At 44.6% G+C, this 18,916-nt stretch overlaps 1 protein-coding gene and 1 non-coding gene across 3 annotated transcripts in view; both read left to right on the top strand.

The window, feature by feature from the left end:
* Positions 1 to 18,532, top strand: part of PATL1 (PAT1 homolog 1, processing body mRNA decay factor) — a 52,940-nt gene extending 34,408 nt beyond the window's left edge. For both annotated transcript variants that reach the window (XM_007519504.3, XM_060176249.1), the window contains exons 11-19: positions 1,801 to 1,924; positions 3,514 to 3,611; positions 4,124 to 4,183; positions 6,653 to 6,801; positions 7,642 to 7,801; positions 13,180 to 13,335; positions 15,411 to 15,502; positions 15,595 to 15,744; positions 16,793 to 18,532. In XM_007519504.3, coding sequence (XP_007519566.1) covers positions 1,801 to 1,924; positions 3,514 to 3,611; positions 4,124 to 4,183; positions 6,653 to 6,801; positions 7,642 to 7,801; positions 13,180 to 13,335; positions 15,411 to 15,502; positions 15,595 to 15,744; positions 16,793 to 16,814 — 1,011 coding nt within the window. In that variant the 3' untranslated portion in view covers positions 16,815 to 18,532. The remainder of the gene's footprint in view (positions 1 to 1,800; positions 1,925 to 3,513; positions 3,612 to 4,123; positions 4,184 to 6,652; positions 6,802 to 7,641; positions 7,802 to 13,179; positions 13,336 to 15,410; positions 15,503 to 15,594; positions 15,745 to 16,792) is intronic.
* Positions 5,022 to 5,203, top strand: LOC132534167 (small nucleolar RNA SNORA23). Its single transcript, XR_009545840.1, has one exon. It is a non-coding gene; the product is annotated as a small nucleolar RNA SNORA23 (small nucleolar RNA).
* Positions 18,533 to 18,916: the final 384 nt, after the last annotated feature.

Below are 18,916 nucleotides of genomic sequence, written 5' to 3'. Positions count from 1 at the left end.
AAAATAAGTCAAAGTAGATAATACTAGTAGAATTGATCCCAGATGGAGCTTTTTGACATCAGAACCATGTTCCGATGGATAAGAATCGACTTAGCAGGGAGTCGGGTGGTAGCGCAGCGGGTTAAGCGCACGTGGCGCAAAGCACAAGGACTGGTGGAAGGATCCCGGTTCGAGCCCCCGGCTCCCTACCTGCAGGGGAGTCACTTCACAAGCGGTGAAGCAGGTCTGCAGGTCTCTGTCTTTCTCTCCCCCACTCTGTCTTCCTCTCCTCTCTCCATTTCTCTCTGTCCTATCCAACAACAGCAACAACTACAACAATAAAAAACGGGCAACAAAAGAGAATAAATAAAGAAATAATTTTTAAAAAAGAATCGACTTAGCAGGGGACTGGATGATAGATAACACGCCCAGTAGAGCACACATATTACAATGCCCAGAGGCCCCAGCTGAAGCACCCAGATCCCACCCGGGGGGGGGGGGGGGGGCTTCACAAGTGATGAAGCAGTGCTGCAGGTGTCTCTCCTCCTCCCTCTCAATGTCTCTCTGTATCCAATAGATAAATAAATAAAATAGCAAAGAGAGAATTACCTAACCAAATTCTGTCCCCTGGTCAGACTTGAAAGGCCCTCACACTTCTCACTGAACTGCTTCTATCCCTGTCTTCTGTTTCCTACATGGAGAGACTCTTAGACCAAAGTTTTGTATCCCTGGTTTAATTCTTCACAACCTAGGAGGTGGCGCAGTGCTAGACTTCTGGATTTACAAGTATGAGGTCCCCAGGTTTGTTCCAAGCATTACATACGCTAGAGTGATACTCTGGGTCTTCTCACACTGACTTGTGAAAGAAATAGATGTACTTTTTTTTTTTCTTTCTTTTTTTTAAAAATCTGACTCTGTCCGTTGAGTATTGTCAGCAGTCTGCTTTCCGTTAACAGGTTTTTGAAGGTTGGGATTTGTGTTGTTTCTGTTAAACAGGAGAAACAGTTTTGTTTCTCATGAAGCAGAAAAAGCGAGAGAGGCAAGCCAGTGTGCTCGGTGGGTACATTCCACTCTGAGATCCTCAGGCCTGCGAGTCCAGTATTCTGACAATAGAGATCATTTACTGAACCACTAAGCCTGGATTCTGTTCTGTCATTCTGTTTTTAATTAATTTATTTATTTTGTTTATTTACCAGAGCACTGCTCGGCTCTGGTTTACAGTGATGGAGAGGATTGAACCTGGGACTTTGGAGCTTCAGGCACGAGAGACTCTGCATAACCGCTATGCTATCTACCCCCTCCCTGTTTTGTCATTCTATTTTAACAATAACACATCATGTATATGTGTGTGCGTGTGTGTAGTTTTGCGTTATTTTGGTTAAGACGGACACCCAAGACCAGAGCACTGCTCTGCTTTGGTTAATGGTGGTGCTAAGGGATTGAACCTGGGAACTCTAAACTTCAGTCATGAGAGCCTTTTGCATAACCATTATACTATCTCCCTAGCCCTGAAATTTCTTATAAAATTACTTTATTGTGACTGGGGAAGGGGTCCACTGATAGGGTACAGGTAAATGTATAGTAATCTGATAAATGCTTAGTTTAGTTGTCTTACTATCATTAGCATCCATTTTTGTTTTTTAAATGATGAACAACATTCTGTGTCTGGAATTACTATTTATTTATTTATTTATTTATTTATTTTTACCAGCGCACTGTTCAGCTCTGGCTCATGACAGTGTGGGGGATTGAACCTGGGACTCCAAAGCCATGAAAGTCTCTTGGCATAACCATTATGCTGTCTTCCCTGCCCAATTATAGAATTACTTTGAAAAACTGGAGAAACTGTCAGCTGCTGAGGAACTACAAGGCGACGGCCCTAAAAAAGAGCGCACAAAGCTCATCACCCCTCAGGTGGCCAGGCTGGAGCATGCGTACAAGCCAGGTAAGGGCGGCCCGATCTCCACATCTGTCATATGAGAAATCAGATGAGGAAATGAGAAAACAGAAAGGATGGAATTGCTTGATATGTAAAGGAGCAGTGTCCTTAAATCCAGAGAGCAGTCTTTGTGCTAAAATCTGGAGTGACTGGTTTGACATGATATCTTACTTGTTTCAATTTTACTTATTTACAAGCGAGACAGACACCAGAGCCCTGCTCAACTCTGGCATATGGTGGTGCTGGGGATTGAACCTGGGACCTCTGAGCCTCAGGCATGAAAATCTTTTGCATACCTGTTATCCCCAGCCTGACATGAAATTTTAGACCCTTTTCTATTCAAGATTCCGTAGTTCTTTTTATAAATTACAAAAGACTTCTAAAAGTTGAATTGGGGGGCCGGGTGGTGGCGCACCTGGTAGAGCTACGCGCATTACAGTGCACAAGGACCCAGGTTCAGGGGGATGTTTTACTAGCGGTAAAGCAGATTTGCAGATGTCTCGCTTCCTTTCTGTCTCCCCTCTGGATGCCTCCAGTAAATAAAGATCATAACAGTACTTAAAAAATAAATAAAGGGGGTCAGGCAGTAGCGCAGCAGGTTAAGCACACATGGCACGAGGCGCAAGGACTGGTGTAAGGATCCCCATTCGAGTCCCTGGCTCCCCACCTGCAGGGGGTCACCTCACAGGTGGTGAAGCAGGTCTCCAGGTGTCTATCTTTCTCTCCTCCTCTCTGTCTTCCCCTCCTTTCTTGATTTCTCTCTGTCCTATCCAAGAACAATGACATCGATAATAAGGACAACAAAAGGGAAAAAATACCCTCCAGGAGCAGTGGATTCATACCGCAGGCACTGAGCCCCAATGATAACCCTGGAGGCAAATTAATAAATAAATAAAATAGTGGTCAGGGGACTGGGCGGTAGCACAACAGGTTAAACACATATGGCGTAAGGATCCCGGTTCGAGCCCCCAGCACCCCACCTGCAGGGGCTCGCTTCGAAAGCAGTGAAGCAGGTCTGCAGGTGTCTCTTTCTCTCCCCCTCTCTGTCTCCCCTCTTCAATATCTCTCTGTCCTATCCAACAACAGCTATGACAATAACAACTACAACAAACGCAACAAGGGCAACAGAAATGAGGAGAATGGTCTCCAGGAGCAGTGGATTTGTAGTGCAGGCACTGAGCCCCAGCAATAACCCTGGAGCCTAAATAAATAAATAAATAAAATAGTGATCTGGAGGTGGCGCAGTAGATAAAGCATTGGACTCTCAGGAGGTCTGGAGTTCAATCCGTGACAGCACGTGTACCAGAGTGATGTCTGGTTCTTTCTCTCTCTCCTTTTATCTTTCTCATTAATTAATAAATATTAAAAAATAAAAGAACACAGAAGTAGAGCTAGGAAAGGAGTTATGTGATTATCATTACAAGATATATAAATGGGAAAAGATAGATTCAGTTAAGAGATTTTGTCTAATCTGAAATAATCTGTTGCTTTTTGAGTGAATTGTTGGGCTCTGAGTGAAGATTTTCTTTGAAAGCTGCCTTGCCTGTGCTCTGCTCAGTTTTGATTTGCTGCAATTTTCCCCCCTGTCCTTGTAGTGCAGTTTGAAGGTTCTTTGGGAAAACTCACTGTCTCTAGTGTGAATAATCCCCGGAAAATGATTGATGCTGTTGTGACGTCTCGGAGTGAAGATGACGTAAGTGTCAGCAGCACCGCGCAGTTGAGCACTGTGTCCTTTGTGGGCACTGAAGTGAGATCGGGCATGGTAAAGTTGAGTCTAATCAGGAGTTCTCACCCCCTAACCCCTTGGTCACCCGTGGCACCCTGGCTTTCTGCACAAGTGCAGAGATCCCGGTATAAAGAGTCAGGATTCTAAGTTCAAGGACCCATGCAAGGATCCCAGTTAGAGCCCCCAGCTCCCACTTCACAAGCGGTAAAACAGGTCTGCAGGTGTCTTTCTCTCCCCTTCTGTCTTCCGTCCTCTCTCGATTTCTCTCTGTCCTATCCAAAACAATTTTTAAAAAATGGCCACAGGAGCTATGAATCTGTAGCGTGCGGGCACTGAGCCCAGTGATAACCCTGGAGGCAAAAAAAAAAAAAAAAAAAAAGGATTCTCTTCTAGTGTAATTGTCACAGATAGGAGTAAATGCACACTGAGTTGTTTTTAACAGATGGGGGTTCACATGTAATAGTTTGTCTTTTTTTCAGGAGACAAAAGAAAAGCAGGTTCGGGACAAGAGACGAAAAACCCTTGTCATTATTGAGAAAGTAAGTTTTAGAATCTACTAATGTACTTGACTGCAAATAGGGAGATGTTCAAAATAGGTGTCTGTAGGGGCTAGGCAGTGGCACACTTGGTGACGTGCACACAGGTTACCGTGTGCAAGGACCTGGGTTCAAACCCCTGCTCTCCGCCTGCAGAGGGGCCACTTCATGAGAAGTGAAGCAGGTCTGCAGATGTCTGTCGGTCTCCCTTCTCAGTTTCTCTCTGTCTTATCAAAATAAAATAGAAAGAAAAGAAAAGAGGAAAAATGGCCACCAACAGCAATGGATTCATAATGCTGGCACTGAGCCCCAGCAATCACTCTGGTGGCAGTAAAGATATTTTTAAAATCTGTGTATGAGTCTGTAAGTGAAGAAGAGAGTATCCGTATTCTGTGGCTTTAAGTGTATGTTGTGTATTATTGTGTATTAGTCGTCAGGAATATTCACTGTGGTCTCATGGAACAGTTATAATTATAATTATAATTAGAAGTACTGCACTTTTTTCCAAACTTCTTAAATTATTGACCGAGTATTGTGGAGCAGGTCAATGTTCTAAAAAGATGAAAATAAAAAGTACATGGGGCCGGGTAGTGGTGCACCTGGTGGAGTGCACACATTATGGTGTGCAAGGACCTAGGTTCAAGCCCCTGGTCCCCAACTGCAAGGGGAAAGTTTCACAATTGGTGAAGCAGAGCTACAGGTATCTCTCTGCCTCTTTTCCTCTCTGTCTTCCCCCTCCTCTCAACTTCTCTCTGTCTCTATGCAAAAATAAATAAATTAATTAATTAATCAATTAATTAATTAAATAAAATCGTCTTAAAAGTACATTGTTAATGGCTGCCTGGTCATGTGTGCCCAGTTTGCATCTGTGTCTGAGCGGCGTCTGCCTGCGTCTTGCATTCAGACCCTGTTGTCCACACACACACCATGGGGCCAAAAAATAAGTCGGGGTCATAGTACTGGCTTCGTGCTGTCTCTTTGGACATACTCATCACAAGTCAGCCTCCAAATCCCCACACACAGCTGTAGTGACAGCTGAATTGTATCGCTTTTTCTGTAGGAATCGTCAACGTAAAATTAAAAAAAAAAAAAAGAAAAGTACATTGTTATGTCAGTGAATTAGTTAAGTTCATATATATATATCCCTTCTAGATGCTGGTCATAGATCTGAGTATTAAGAAAAGCAAAGTAGGGTGCTCTGGGAGATGGCACAGTGGATAAAGTGTTGGATTTGCAAGCAGGAAGTCCCAAGTTCAGTCCCTGGCAGCACATGTACCAGAGTGATGTCTTGTTCTTTCTCTCCTGTCTTTCTTATCAATCAATCAATCAATAAAATCTTAAAAAGAAAAGGAAAGATGGGCGGTAGCGCAGCGGGTTAAGTGCAGGTGGCACAAAGCATAAGGATCCCAGTTTGAGCCCCCAGCTCCCCACCTGCAGGGGGGGGGTCCCTTCACAAGCAGTGAAGCAGGTCTGCAGGTGTCTATCTTTCTCTCCCCCTCTCTGTCTTCCCCTCCTCTCTCCATTTCTCTCTGTCCTATCCAACAACGACAACAACAATAATAACTACATCAAGGGCAACAAAAGGGAATAAATAAATAAATAAATAAATGTAGGACCAGAGAGATAGTTCACCAGGTGGGATACCAACCTTGCCAAGCGTGAGGACCAGGTCTGCACCCCTGCACCAGCCAGGAGGTGTGGTCTCAGCACAGATGTGGTGCTCTCCTCTGTGTCTCTCAGTCTGAAGGAAAAAGTGACCCAGAGTCATGGAACCTCCCATGTGTGAGACCCCACTGCCAGAAATAAGAACATAGGGCCATTATAAAGCATCAGTCCCTTATCTTACTGTAAGGCCATAAGCATAGTGTCTGAAAGCACAGGCTTGGTAACAGGCCGCAGGGTCCTCTCTCTTTGCCTCAAGACGAGTTCCCTAGCATTGCTGTGTTTAGTTTCTTTCTTAGTAATAACAGAGATATAGTCTCTCTTTCACTGGGTTTGTATCAACTTTGCGGTGAAAGAGCACATGAATGGTGTTGCGAACAGTGTCTCAGGCCCACAGTAAGACTTCTAAAGAGGCAACGTGCTCGTGAATGCAAGCTATCACTTGTACCGGGGACGGTACTCTGCCTGTTAGGGAATGTGGGAAGTGTGTGATCTGCTCGTGATCATTGTCTTCTGGACAGTCAGTCAGGGAAGGCAAAGAATGCTGTTGCAAAGGAATGTTAAGTCATCTCACTATGTTTTTCTGAGTCAAAAGAAGTTCCTTCGGGGGCCAGATGGTGGCGCACCTGGTTAAGTACACACATCAAAGAAGTTCCTTCTTATTCGATTGTTTTGTTGAGTTGGTTAGGTTTGTTTGTTTTTCCCTCTCAGTCTGACACATTGAGTTTTGATTTTTGTCACTGTTTGAAGTTGTTGGCCTAGTGCCCTGTGACCCTGGCCTTACCCTGTGCGGCCTGCTTTGTGTCTCAGACCTATAGTTTGCTCCTTGATGTGGAGGACTATGAGAGACGCTACCTCCTGAGTCTAGAAGAGGCCCGGCCTGCCCTGACGGAGGACAGGAAGCACAAGATCTATAGCATGTATGACAACTTACGGGGAAAGGGACCTGGACAAGAGAGGTAAGAATTCCAGACTTTGAGTAAAGGATGAGACTGTTACTAAACTAGGCCTCATCCATTTTTACCTTCTTTTCTTCCTGTCTCAGTAAACACAAAGCCTTTCAACCTAACTCAAATATGATTCCATAGAAAGTGTTCCATAATCCTTCCCAGCCAGGAGAGAGTGACAGAGCGCCTTAATGTCTATACTGATTCTGTGGAACCTTTTTTATTTAAAAAAAAAAGTCTTCAAAATGGTGACATTTGATTTTATGGATGTTTCATTTTTTTTTTTCTCCAGATTCTTGCCATACTGTTATTTGTGTAGTTACCTAAGAATTAATAAAGGAGACTGGGGGGGTCGGGCGGTAGCGCAGCGGGTTGAGCACACGTGGCACAAAGCACAAGGACTGACGTACGGATCCCGGTTCAAGCTCCCGGCTCCCCACCTGCAGGGGAGTCACTTCACAGGCGGTGAAGCAGGTCTGCAGGTGTCTTATCTTTCTCTACCCCCCCCCCCCGTCTTCCCCTCCTCTCTCCATTTCTCTCTGTCCTAACAACAATGACATCAATAACTACAACAACATTAAAAAACAACAAGGGCAACAAAAGGGAAAATAAATAAACATTAATTTTTTTTTTTTTTAAAGAGACTAGGGCATGTCGTTAGACCATTTTTTTGGCGTGGTATTTGTGGAATGATAATTTTCTACATTTGTGAAATTTAAGAAATTACTATTTGTTTCTTTGGTTGGGAGTCATGGTCCAGAGAGAAACTGTAGTATATTCATTTGATAACATGTGGTGGGGGGAGGTTCAAAGCTCTTGCTGACCTAAGTTAGCGTTTCTCTTCTCCCACAGGCCAAGTGATGACCATTTTGTGCAGATCATGTGTATCCGAAAAGGGAAGAGAATGGTTGCCCGGATTCTTCCTTTCCTGTCCACAGAGCAAGCAGCTGACATCCTTATGACAACAACCAGGAACCTCCCTTTCCTTATCAAGAAAGACGCGCAAGACGAGGTGATTGCCATGTGGGACAACTCCCCTTTATTAGGCCTCCTTGGCTGAGAGTCCTAAAACTCACACTTCTCTTTCTCTTCCCTCCCCCTTCCCTGTTGTGTTATTTTTGTCTAACCTTTGGCAGTGTAATTTCATTGTTTAAAGTAAACTGCTAACTACCATAGCCTATTTTTTTTAACCCCGTTTTTGGTCCAAGGGAACCTGTTTGAGAAGTTTCTTTGTAGTTGGCACTGCTGTCAAACCGCCGTCTGGAGCAGTACTTGGGAAACAGATAATTGAGCCCTGTCTCAAGCAGAGTCCATCAGAATTGACAGGAAAGACCAGGGCTTCTGGACTTGCAGTAAAATCCCCATGTGAGGCTGGGTGGTGGCACACCCGGTTGAACACACACTACCATGTACAAGGACCCAGGTTCAAGCCCTCATTCCCCACCTACAGGGAGAGGTTTCACTAGCACTGAAGCGATGCTGCAGGGTTATCTCTTTTCTCTCTCTCTCTGTTTCACTAGCACTGAAGCGATGCTGCAGGGTTATCTCTTTCTCTCTCCCTCTCTGTTTCCCCTCCCCAAGTCTTAAAAAAAATTTCTTTTAGGGGGCTGGACGGTAACGTAGCAGGTTAAGCACACATGGTGTCAAACGCAACGACCGGCTTAAGGATCCCGGTTCAAGCCCCTGGCTCCCCACCTGCAGGGAGGGGCCTCACTTCACAAGCAGTGAAGCAGGTCTACAGGTGTCTGTCTTTCTCTCCCCCTCTCTGTCTTCCCCATCTCTCTTAATTTCTCTGTCCTATCCAACAACAACATAGTTATCACAACAATAATAACAATAAAAACAAGGGCAACAAAAGGGAAAAATGGCCTCCAGGAGCAGTGGATTCATAGTGCAGGCACCGAGCCCCAGCAATAACCCCAGGAGCAAAAAAAAAAATTTTTTTTTTGTTTTAAATCCCCGTGTGATTCTGATGATCAACAAAGTTTTACAAACTTCTGTTCTTGGTTACTGTGCTGGATATAAAGTATCACTTGCAGCCATTACCTGTAACTTACTATTTGCCAGTAACCGAAATTAAACAGTGCCCCACAAGAATTAAGCCAGAATTTCTTTTCATTTTCTTTTTTTTGTTTTTGTTTTTCCTCACCAGAGCACTACTCAGCTGTGCTTTGTGGTAGTGCTGGGGATTGAACCCGGAACTCTGAGCCTCAGGCTTGAAAGTCATTTGCATAACTACTATGCTGTCTCCCCAGGCTCCTGAACTAGTCTAAATGCATCTTACTATGATCTAAACTAGACTGGAACTTGAAACTTAACGGTCAGAGTTGATTTGTGTATTTAGCCCTTGGCTAGAGCTGATTTCTGCTTAACCGTCAATAATACTTGAAAAATTAGCAAAATTTAGAATAGTCCTTTAAGTTCCCGGTGAGACACTGATACAATAACACTGAAGGACAGTGTTTTATTTTGTTTATTTTTGATAAAGGTAGAGAGAGTGAAAGAGATCATAGCACTTCCTTCAGTGCAGTGAGGGCCAGGCTCAAACCATGGCAGAGAGCCAACATTAAATGAGATTTAATAGAACAGAGCTAACGAGAATGAACCTGGTACAGCAAACTGCAAATCAAGTAATAACTATCTGGTAGCCTCAGAAAATAAATAGTGCCAAATGGTCACACAGGGCAGGGCAAGGAAGATAGCTTAATGGTTATGCAAAAACTCTCGTGCCTGAGCCTCCTGAAACCCCAGGATCAATTCCCTGCGCCACCATAAGCCACAGCTGAGGCAGTGCTCTGGTTTGGAATTAAAAATATATTATACATATGGCTTGATTCAGTTGGAAAGTATTCTTCCTAAATAATGAATTAAAAAGTTTTCTCCTGTGGTCTGGGAGGTGGCACAGTGATAAAGCTTTAGACTCTCAAGCATGAGGTCCTGAGTTTGATCCCCAGCAGCACATGTACCAGAGTGATGTCTGGTTCTTTCTCTCTCCTCCTGTCTTTCTCATAAGTAAATAAAATCTTTGAAAGAAAGAAAGAAAAAGTTTTCTCCTTGAAATGTTGGCATTTACGGATGAGTGAGAAGTTTGGATCCCATACAAAAAAGTAGAGAAAGGTGAATTTAAAAAATATATAGGAAATATATATGTGTGTGTGTGTGTGTGTGTGTGTGTGTGTGTGTGTGTGTGTTTTTTTTTCCTTGCCTCCGAGGCTTGGTATTGGCACTATTATAAATCCACTTCTTCTGACAGCCATTGTTTCCCATTTTATTGGGTAAGACAGAGAGAAATAGAGAAAGGAGTGGGGAGATAGGGAGAGAGAAAGGTAGACACTTGTAGACCTGCTTCACCTCTTTTTTTTTTAATTAATTAATTTTTTTTTATTTAAGAAAGGATTAATTAACAAAACCATAGGGTAGGAGGGGTACAATTCCACACAATTCCCACCACCCAATCTCCATAGCCCACCCCCTCCCCTGATAGCTTTCCCATTCTCTAGTCCTCTGGGAGCATGGACCCAGGGTCATTGTGGGTTGCAGAAGGTGGAAGGTCTGGCTTCTGTAATTGCTTCCCCGCTGAACTTGGGCGTTGACTGGTCGGTCCATACTCCCAGTCTGCCTCTCTCTTTCTTTGAAAGAAAGAAAGAAAAAGTTTTCTCCTTGAAATGTTGGCATTTTCTCCTTGAAATGTTGGCTGAACATGGGCGTTGACTGGTCGGTCCATACTCCCAGTCTGCCTCTCTCTTTCCCTAGTAGGGTGGGTCTCTGGGGAAGCTGAGCTCCAGGACATATTGGTGCTTCACCTCTTGTGAAGCGGGGGACCCCCCCCCAGTCCCCCCGCAGGTGAGAGCCAAGGATCCTTCCTCGGGTCCTTGCGCTTAGTACTATGTGCGCTTTAAAAGAATTTTTACTAATAAGTGATAGAAATCATTTATAGCGCTTGTGAGAAAAGCTCTACATCAGTCCAAACAGATACTATTGCTGATAAAACAGATATTGAGGGGCCGGGTGGTGGCGCACCTGGTTGAGCGCACACGCTACAATGTGCAAGGACCCGGGTTTGAGTCCCCGGTCCCCCCCACCTGCAGGGGGAAAGCTTCACAAGTGGTGAAGCAGTGTTTCAGGTGTCTCTCTGTCTCGCTTCCTCTTATCCCATCCTTCCCCCTTGATTTCTGGCTGTCTCTATCCAATAAGTAAATAAAGATAATGAAAAAAAAATTTTTTTAAAAACCCCAGATATTGAAGCCTTACGGTGTGTGAGGTGGGTGGGGCTCCCCACTGGTGTTCGAAAGCTTTCAAGTCCAAAGCTCGACCGCTGAGCTGCTCCCAGACCTACTACATGCTTGCCGATGTGATGCAGGAGACACACAGTGCCGCCCTCCAGCACTGCGCCTGAGTCTCATCAGCCTTCAGTTCTGATAAATAGCTGTGGTTTTTTGTTCGTTTGTTTTTTTGTTTTTGTTCTTGTTTTTTTTTTCTCTTTTGTTGCCCTTGTTGTTTATCGTTACTATTATTGTTGTTATAGCTGTCATTGGATAGGACTGAGAGAAATGGAGAGAGGAGGGGAAGGCGGGGGGAGAAAGTCAGACACCTGCAGACCTGCTTCACTGCCTGTGAAGCGACCCCCCTGCAGGTGGGGAGCCGGGGGCTCAAATCGGCATCCTTACACCGGTCCCTGCACTAATAGCTATGTTTTGAGGACGGGATACGGGACATTAAAGCCTTTTAAGTGAAACCATTAGACCGTGGAACAAGTGGCCCAGCTTCTTTGATGATCAGTGTTAACGGGAATCAGAGGTGGGCAGTGACGATGGAGCCCTTAACCAATTTTAAAGGCCTTCCCAGCCAGAAGCAATGTGTGGGTCTTATTTGAATCATGCTAAATATATATCAGCAGCCAAAAGACACTTTTGAGACATCAGGAGAAGTTTGAATTTGGGAGTAGACGTTAAACGGTACCAAGGAGTCACCGTCGGCTTTATTTGCCAAATTGCCAAATTGTATGAGGGGTTCTGCCAGGGATACAAACACGTTTATGGATGAAGTGACACCCAGAAGCAGCTCCGATTCAATCAGATCGGCAAAAGGTGGATGAGTTAATTGTCAGCCAAGTGGCGTGACAGGGAAGCGGACCTCAGTCTGCTGCTCTTTGTACTTTGGTGTATGTTTACAAGCGCTTTGATTCTTAAAAAGCTTTGATGATTTAGAATAAATAGTAAGTCACAGGAAGTTGTCGACTTTTCATCCTTGGGGGCTATTTCAAGTCAAGCCAGCCATCACTCTTCAGACCACGAGCACTGAGTTCCTGGAAGTCCTCTGCATCCCCTTTTATGTATTAAGACCCCTTTATACCAGTGTTGATGCTAGTTGTACCTTCCAGGCTGGGCCCTGGGAGTGACTAGCAGGCCAGCTAGAATTCAACAACTCTGGGTTCTGCTTCTAGTTCCAAGCTGCCTAGCTCAATGCTGACCTCTGATCACTTAGCTTTTGTAATGATCTATAAAAATTACAGATTTATCAGTCAGTCCCTTATTGAATACCTCTTGTTTAAAGATAAAACAAGATACAAATAAGTCCACAAATACTTCTTGATTGCTCTGTAGTATTCAAAGTTTACCCGTCATAAAATGCTTCTTGCAACCTACTAAACTTGTCTATTGGTTTATGTCATTTCCAGTGTACATTAAGTCCCTGAGGGTCTTGGTCTTGTTTATCTTTTTCCTCCCCCTCCCCCATGATGTCTGGCACAGTGTAGGCATTTCGGACTGTGTGGAATGAATTAAAATAACTGATTTTTTTTTTGTTTTTTGTTTTTAAATATTTTATTTATTTATTCCCTTTTGTTGCCCTTGTTTTATTGTTGTAGTTATTATTGTCATCGTTGTTGGATAGGACAGAGAGAAACGGAGAGAGGAGGGGAAGACAGAGAGGGGGAGAGAAAGATAGACACCTGCAGACCTGCTTCACCGCCTGTGAAGCAACTCCCCTGCAGGTGGGGAGCCGGGGTTCGAACCAGGATCCTTATGCAGGTCCTTGTGCTTTGCGCCACCTGCGCTTAACCTGCTGCGCTACAGCCCGACTCCCATAACTGATGTTTTTATTGTGAATCTTGCTGTGTATTCAAGAAGTGGTTTTACACCCTTGGTTCACACAAACCATGACATTTCTTAACGCAAATTGAGTATTTTAACATCCTTGGTAGATATCTTAGAATCCATTAATTTAAGACACTGGTAATACCTGCGAGATGTAACAGAAGTGTCTTTATTTTTGCCTGGGGCTGTTGAGTGGACTACTGGCCATCCTAGCCATGCCTGCCTGCTGAGGGTGAAGTGACAGCTGCTAGAATGTAATGCTTCTTCTTCTTCTTCTTCTTCTTCTTCTTTGTAGGTGCTGCCGTGCTTACTGAATCCCTTCTCTCTCCTCCTCTATCATCTTCCACCAGTGACTGTCACCAGCCTTCTGCAACAGCTAATGAACCTACCTCAGAGTGCGACCGTACCGGCACCCTCCAATCCTCACCTCAGCGCTGTGCTCCAGAACAAGGTGGCCTTGCCCCTTCCTGTCCCTACACTTGGCAAGGCTTCTAAATTTGAATTGCAGATAAAATGATGATGATGATGATGATGATGATGATGATGACGACGACGACTGCTGTGGCTGTAGCAGTGTGTACAGAAGTACACGATGTTTCTAGTAACCAAGACTAGAAGTCAGTGGTTTCAACAAAGCAGAACTTTTTGTGCTGTGTGTGGAATCCACCTGATACCGTGGCTCCGTGGTGCTGTCAGGGCTTCAGGCTTCTCGGTGTTTGTAGAAAGCAGGGCTCCACTCTGCATCAGAAAAAAAGAGGTGCATGTGAGGGGCCAGAAGGTGTAGGTGAACTGTCTTCATTTCCTCTTCTCCCAGGAGCTCTAGTAGGTAACTTTTGCTCACTCTGAGTGGTGAGAGTTTAGTTATAGAGCCAAACCTCACTGCAGGAAAGGCTGGAAACCATCTTCATACTTTTTTTTTTTTTAATTTAAAAAAGGAGACATTAATAAAACCATAGGATAAGAGGGATACAACTCTGCACAGTTCCCACCACCAGAACTCCGTATCCCACCTCCTCCCCTGATAACTTCCCTATTCTTTATCCCTCTGGGAGCATGGACCCAGGGTCACTATGGGATGCAGAAGGTGGAAGGTCTGGCTTCTGTAATTGCTTCCCCGCTGAACATGGGTGTTGACAGGTCGATCCATACTCCCAGCCTGTCTCTCTCTTTCCCTAGTGGGGAAGGGCTCTGGGGAAGCAGAGCTCCAGGACACATTGGTGGGGTTGTCTGTCCAGGGAAGTCTGGTCGGCACCATGCATCTGGAACCTGGTAGCTGAAAAGAGTTAACATACAAAGCCAAACAAATTGTTGACTCTTCATACATTTTAACCTAGGAACTCTTGTTCCTGTTTAGACTTGCAGTCAACTCCCCTTTAGACTACCTGCCCCTGACTTTCTTTACCCACTGAATCCCACAGATCTCTAGGACACCGGAGAAATAGTTTACCAGGTGGGCACCTGCCTTCCCACACCCCTGACATTTCCGCAGGGGTGCTGCTGTAGCTCTGGAGGGACTTGGGGGGGGGGGGGTCTGGTAGCCCTACCTCTGTCTTTCACTGTTACGTGAGTGAATGAGACAGTTGACCCAGACTGATGAAATCATACATACTCAGGGAAAGAGAGAGAGACTGTGTGTGTGTGTGTTACATTTCCATCTCCAAAGTATGTTGCTGGATTTTAATAATTCTGGGTATGCTTGCTATATCTATTCTTTTTTTTTAAAGATTTTATTTATTTATTTATGAGAAAGATAGGGGAGAGAGAGAAAGAACCAGACATCACTCTGGTACATGTGCTGCCAGGGATTGAACTCAGGACCTCATGCTTGAGAGTCTAGTGCCTTAGCCACTGCGCCACCTCCTAGACCACGCTATATCTATTCTTAAGACTTTTTCTTTTTTTAACTTCTATTAAGATCCCACCTGAGACTTTTAGATCAGGTGATTTCTTTTTTAAAAAGCACTTTCTCTTTGTTTGATTATCTCAGGTACCTCTGTATACATTTTTCTCACAGACTTCAAGAACCATTTTCTGAGTCAAAATTTTATCTCAATTCTGTTTGATTGTTTTTTTCCACAAACTTTAATGTTCTGTATCAAAATTTATCTTCATTTGACTTTTCCTTTTCACTCCTGTTGTGATAAGTAGAAGATAAGAGGGTGAAGGTGGATAGCATAATGATGCAAACAGCCTCTTCAGTCCCAGGTTCAATCCTCCAGACCACCGTAAGCCAGAGCTCAGCAGTGCTCTGGTTAAAAGAAGAAGAAGATAAGCTAAATCTTGCATTATCTTTCCGGCATCTTTCCATCTCAGGGTGAGAAGGCAGAGAGCACTGCTGAGACTCATCTGTCCTCACTGACTGATGTTTCTGTAGTGCGAGAAATAAAACCAGGAAAAAGATGAGGGTTCTCAGCTCCCGATCGCCCACCCTCCGCCCGGTTTCATAGAAAAACACAGCAGTAGAGTCGCTTTGATTGCCTTCCCCCCCATCTAATGCGGGGATCCCCTCTGCTGTCTCCCCTTTAGTTTGGCCTGTCACTGCTCCTCGCCATCCTGAGCCGCGGGGAAGACCTACAGAGTTCAGAACCGGCTACGGAATCAACGCAAAATAACCAGTGGTCAGTCTGGGTCACGTGCCTTCCGTCGTCTCAGGTTTTCGGCTGTCTGTTCATTTCTCTTCCTCATATTGTTAATTGGTGTTCCCTGTCAGGACGAAGGTGATGTGCATGGCAACCCGGGAACTCCTGCGGATTCCCCAAGCAGCCCTTGCCAAGCCGATCTCGATACCCACAAACCTGGTATCCCTGTTTTCTCGCTACGTTGATCGACAGAAACTGAACTTGCTGGAAACAAAACTGCAGTAAGTCTGAAACAGAAAGGCTCTACACTCAACTAAAGTTGATCCTTTAGACGTTACAGTGAGAACCACAACAATAAAACAAGGGCGACAAAAGGGAATGAATAAATATTTTTAAAAAAAAGTTACAGTGAGGATGTCGGGCTTGAGGGACATGAAAATGTGTTGGGGGAGTCGGGCGGTAGCGCAGCGGGTTAAGCGCAGGTGGCGCAAAGAGCAAGGACCGGCTTAAGGATCCCGGTTCGAGCCTCCAGCTCCCCACCTTCAGGGGGGTCCCTTCACAGGCGGTGAAGCAGGTCTGCAGGTGTCTATCTTTCTCTCCCCCTCTCTGTCTTCCCCTCCTCTCTCCGTTTCTCTCTGTCCTATCCAACGACATCAATAACAACAATTACAACATTAAAAAACAACAAGGGCAACAAAAAGGAAAATAAATGTTTAAAAAAAGGGGGGGGGGGTTGGGCTGTAGTGCAGCGGGTTAAGCGCAGGTGGTGCAAAGCACAAGGACCGGCATAAGGATCCCGGTTCGAACCCGGCTCCCCACCTGCAGGGGAGTCGCTTCCCAGGCGGTGAAGCAGGTCTGCAGGTGTCTTATCTTTCTCTCCTCCTCTCTGTCTTCCCCTCCTCTCTCCATTTCTCTCTGTCCTATCCATCAACGACAACAACAATAAAAAAACAACAAGGGCAACAAAAGGGAATAAATAAATAAAATTTAAAAAAAAAGAAAGGAAAGAAACTGGTGGAAAAGATGAAAGGTATCTGACGTGTCTGCCAGATAAAATGCTATTGTCTGCGGCACGTCCCTCCTGCCTGAATGCTCAAACAGCAGTATCCTGGGTGTCACTTTACTGTTTATAAAAAGATTAATTTACTCACAAAAGTGAAGAAGATCACAGCACTGCTCTGGCCTGTGCAGTGCGGAGTGAGGGACAATTCTGGGTGTTAAATTACGAGAATTCATACAAGGATATAATTTTAATGTAAATGACTGCTCCCTGTTTTGACTCGTTTATACAAACAAGTTTCCTTTTTTTTTTTTCCTTTGTACCCATAGACTAGTTCAGGGGATACGATAAAAGATCTCCAGATGTGTCCTGTGCCTCCTTTTGGCTGTCATCTGCACTGCTGCCATCACCAATGGAGTGTTTTTTCATGAGGGAGGGAAGGTGGCTTATTAAAGCGTCTTTGTGGGACTAATTCCTATTCACAGGGGTCATCTCATGCCAGGTGTTGTCTCACTGCTCTATGGATTAGGCTGGGTGATACTTTGCTGGTTTCTTCTTACCTTCTGTGTCATAACTGTGCATGTCCTACTTTTACTCAATTCCTCTCAGTTTCACTTTTTTTTTTTTTGCTCTAGAAACAGACATAATCTTTCCCTTTATGCGACCACCACTACTCCAGTTTTGAGTAAATCATAGCCTGCCAAAGGACTCCTTCGTTTATCCTGTTGATGTCTGATGGCCCCATATCGATATGACTATAGGAGAACCAATGAAGTAGAAGTTAATATATATATATATATATATATATATATATATATATACACACACACACACACTTTCCCCCATAAATAAGTTTATATGGTCTCCAGAGGATCCTTAAAGAACAAGTTTTACACTGAAAAAAAAAATTTTTTTTTTTTGTTTACACACCCCTCCTCTGAACACACACCAGCTGATGTAATTTTGAATCTGTTTCTAGTCCTTGTAATTAATTTGGCAGGTCCTACTTGTTTAATATTAAATACAGGGTATGCAGTACATTTAATAAAATCAAAACTTCATTGGCTGGTGCCCAGTTCTAGACTGAGAAGACCTCCTCCCCCTTCACCCCCCACCCCCATATTTTGTTTGTTTCCGTCCACCTCAATGGAGACAGCACACGGTTAAGTCCTTTTCCCTGTCCCGAGTGAGGGTGTACTTGAGTGTAACCCATCAGGTGCGAGCCAGATGGCCCAAGTTGACCCTGACAGCCCGCATCCACGCTGTGGCTTTTGCACACACGCTCCGTCTTCCTAACACCACTTCAGTAAGCCACGCTCTGACTTCTCTTTTCCCCCACTTGTATTTGGCATCACGGGTCGAGACCTCCACATGGAAGCACGGAAGCCAAGGCAGCGTGCTTTCTCCATCAGTCTGTCTCCTCCACACCACAGCCAGGGCTGCTGTCCTTGCTACTCCGTCTCCCCCCCCAAGTCCTGTCCCCAGACAAGCAGGTGCCTGCCTGCCTGGCTTTGAATCCCAGCTGGGACAGGCTGCCCTGCCCCTTCCACTTATACCCCACTCCCATTCAGCAACCAACCAGGATAAAGAGTTCTGATCGCCAGTGATTATGGCCCTCAAGAAAATTAAATCTGAATTAATTTCACATGACTGTCCTGGTAAACACTTTTTTTGCTGTTCTCACCTTTTCAAATGCTGTAGAGTGGGGGACGCATTCCGATATTTAAGGAGAAATTTGCACATACACATAATCCTACGGTAAACTCCTCGTTTCTAACCAGCTGTCCTAGTTGTTCATCACCACCTCTCCGCATTCTCCCCATTCTGTTACCCAGAGTGCCGCTGTCCTGCAGTGGTGTCACCTAGCTCCCCCCTGCCGTCTCCACGCACTGGTCCCACTCTGCACCTCCCCTGCCTTCCCTTCACAACCGATCAAGTCAACACTTGATTATAATTTCTTCCTTTCTGTATTTTATCTTTCGTTTGGTTCTAATTAATAAAAATTAAAGTTTCTAAATTTACATTTTTATAGTGTATTGTAAATAAAAACAAATTGTATACTTGAGAAAGCTGTGTGCTTACATTTATGCCTATTACTCCGAGGCGTGGTTTTCAGCGTGTTCCCGACGTACATATTATAAGATCAGCATGGAGGGGGGCCAGGCGGTAGCACAGCAGGTAAGCACACATGGCGCGAAGAAGCACAAAGACCGGCTTAAGGATCCCAGTTCGAGCAACCGGCTCCCCGCCTGCAGGGGAGTCACTTCACAAGTGGTGAAGCAGGTCTGCGGGTGTCTATCTTTCTCTCCCCCTCTCTGTCTTCCTCTCCTCTCTCCATTTCTCTCTGTCCTATCTAATGACATCAATAACAATAATAACTACAACAACAATAAAAAACAAGGGCAACAAAGGAGAAAAGTATTTTTTTTAATGTATAAAAAAAAGATCAGCAT

Source organism: Erinaceus europaeus, chromosome 17 (assembly GCF_950295315.1).
Source record: "Erinaceus europaeus chromosome 17, mEriEur2.1, whole genome shotgun sequence".
Taxonomy (NCBI): domain Eukaryota; kingdom Metazoa; phylum Chordata; class Mammalia; order Eulipotyphla; family Erinaceidae; genus Erinaceus; species Erinaceus europaeus.
The sequence above is the reverse complement of the archived record's forward strand: the minus strand, read 5'-3'. Positions and strand labels throughout refer to the sequence as shown.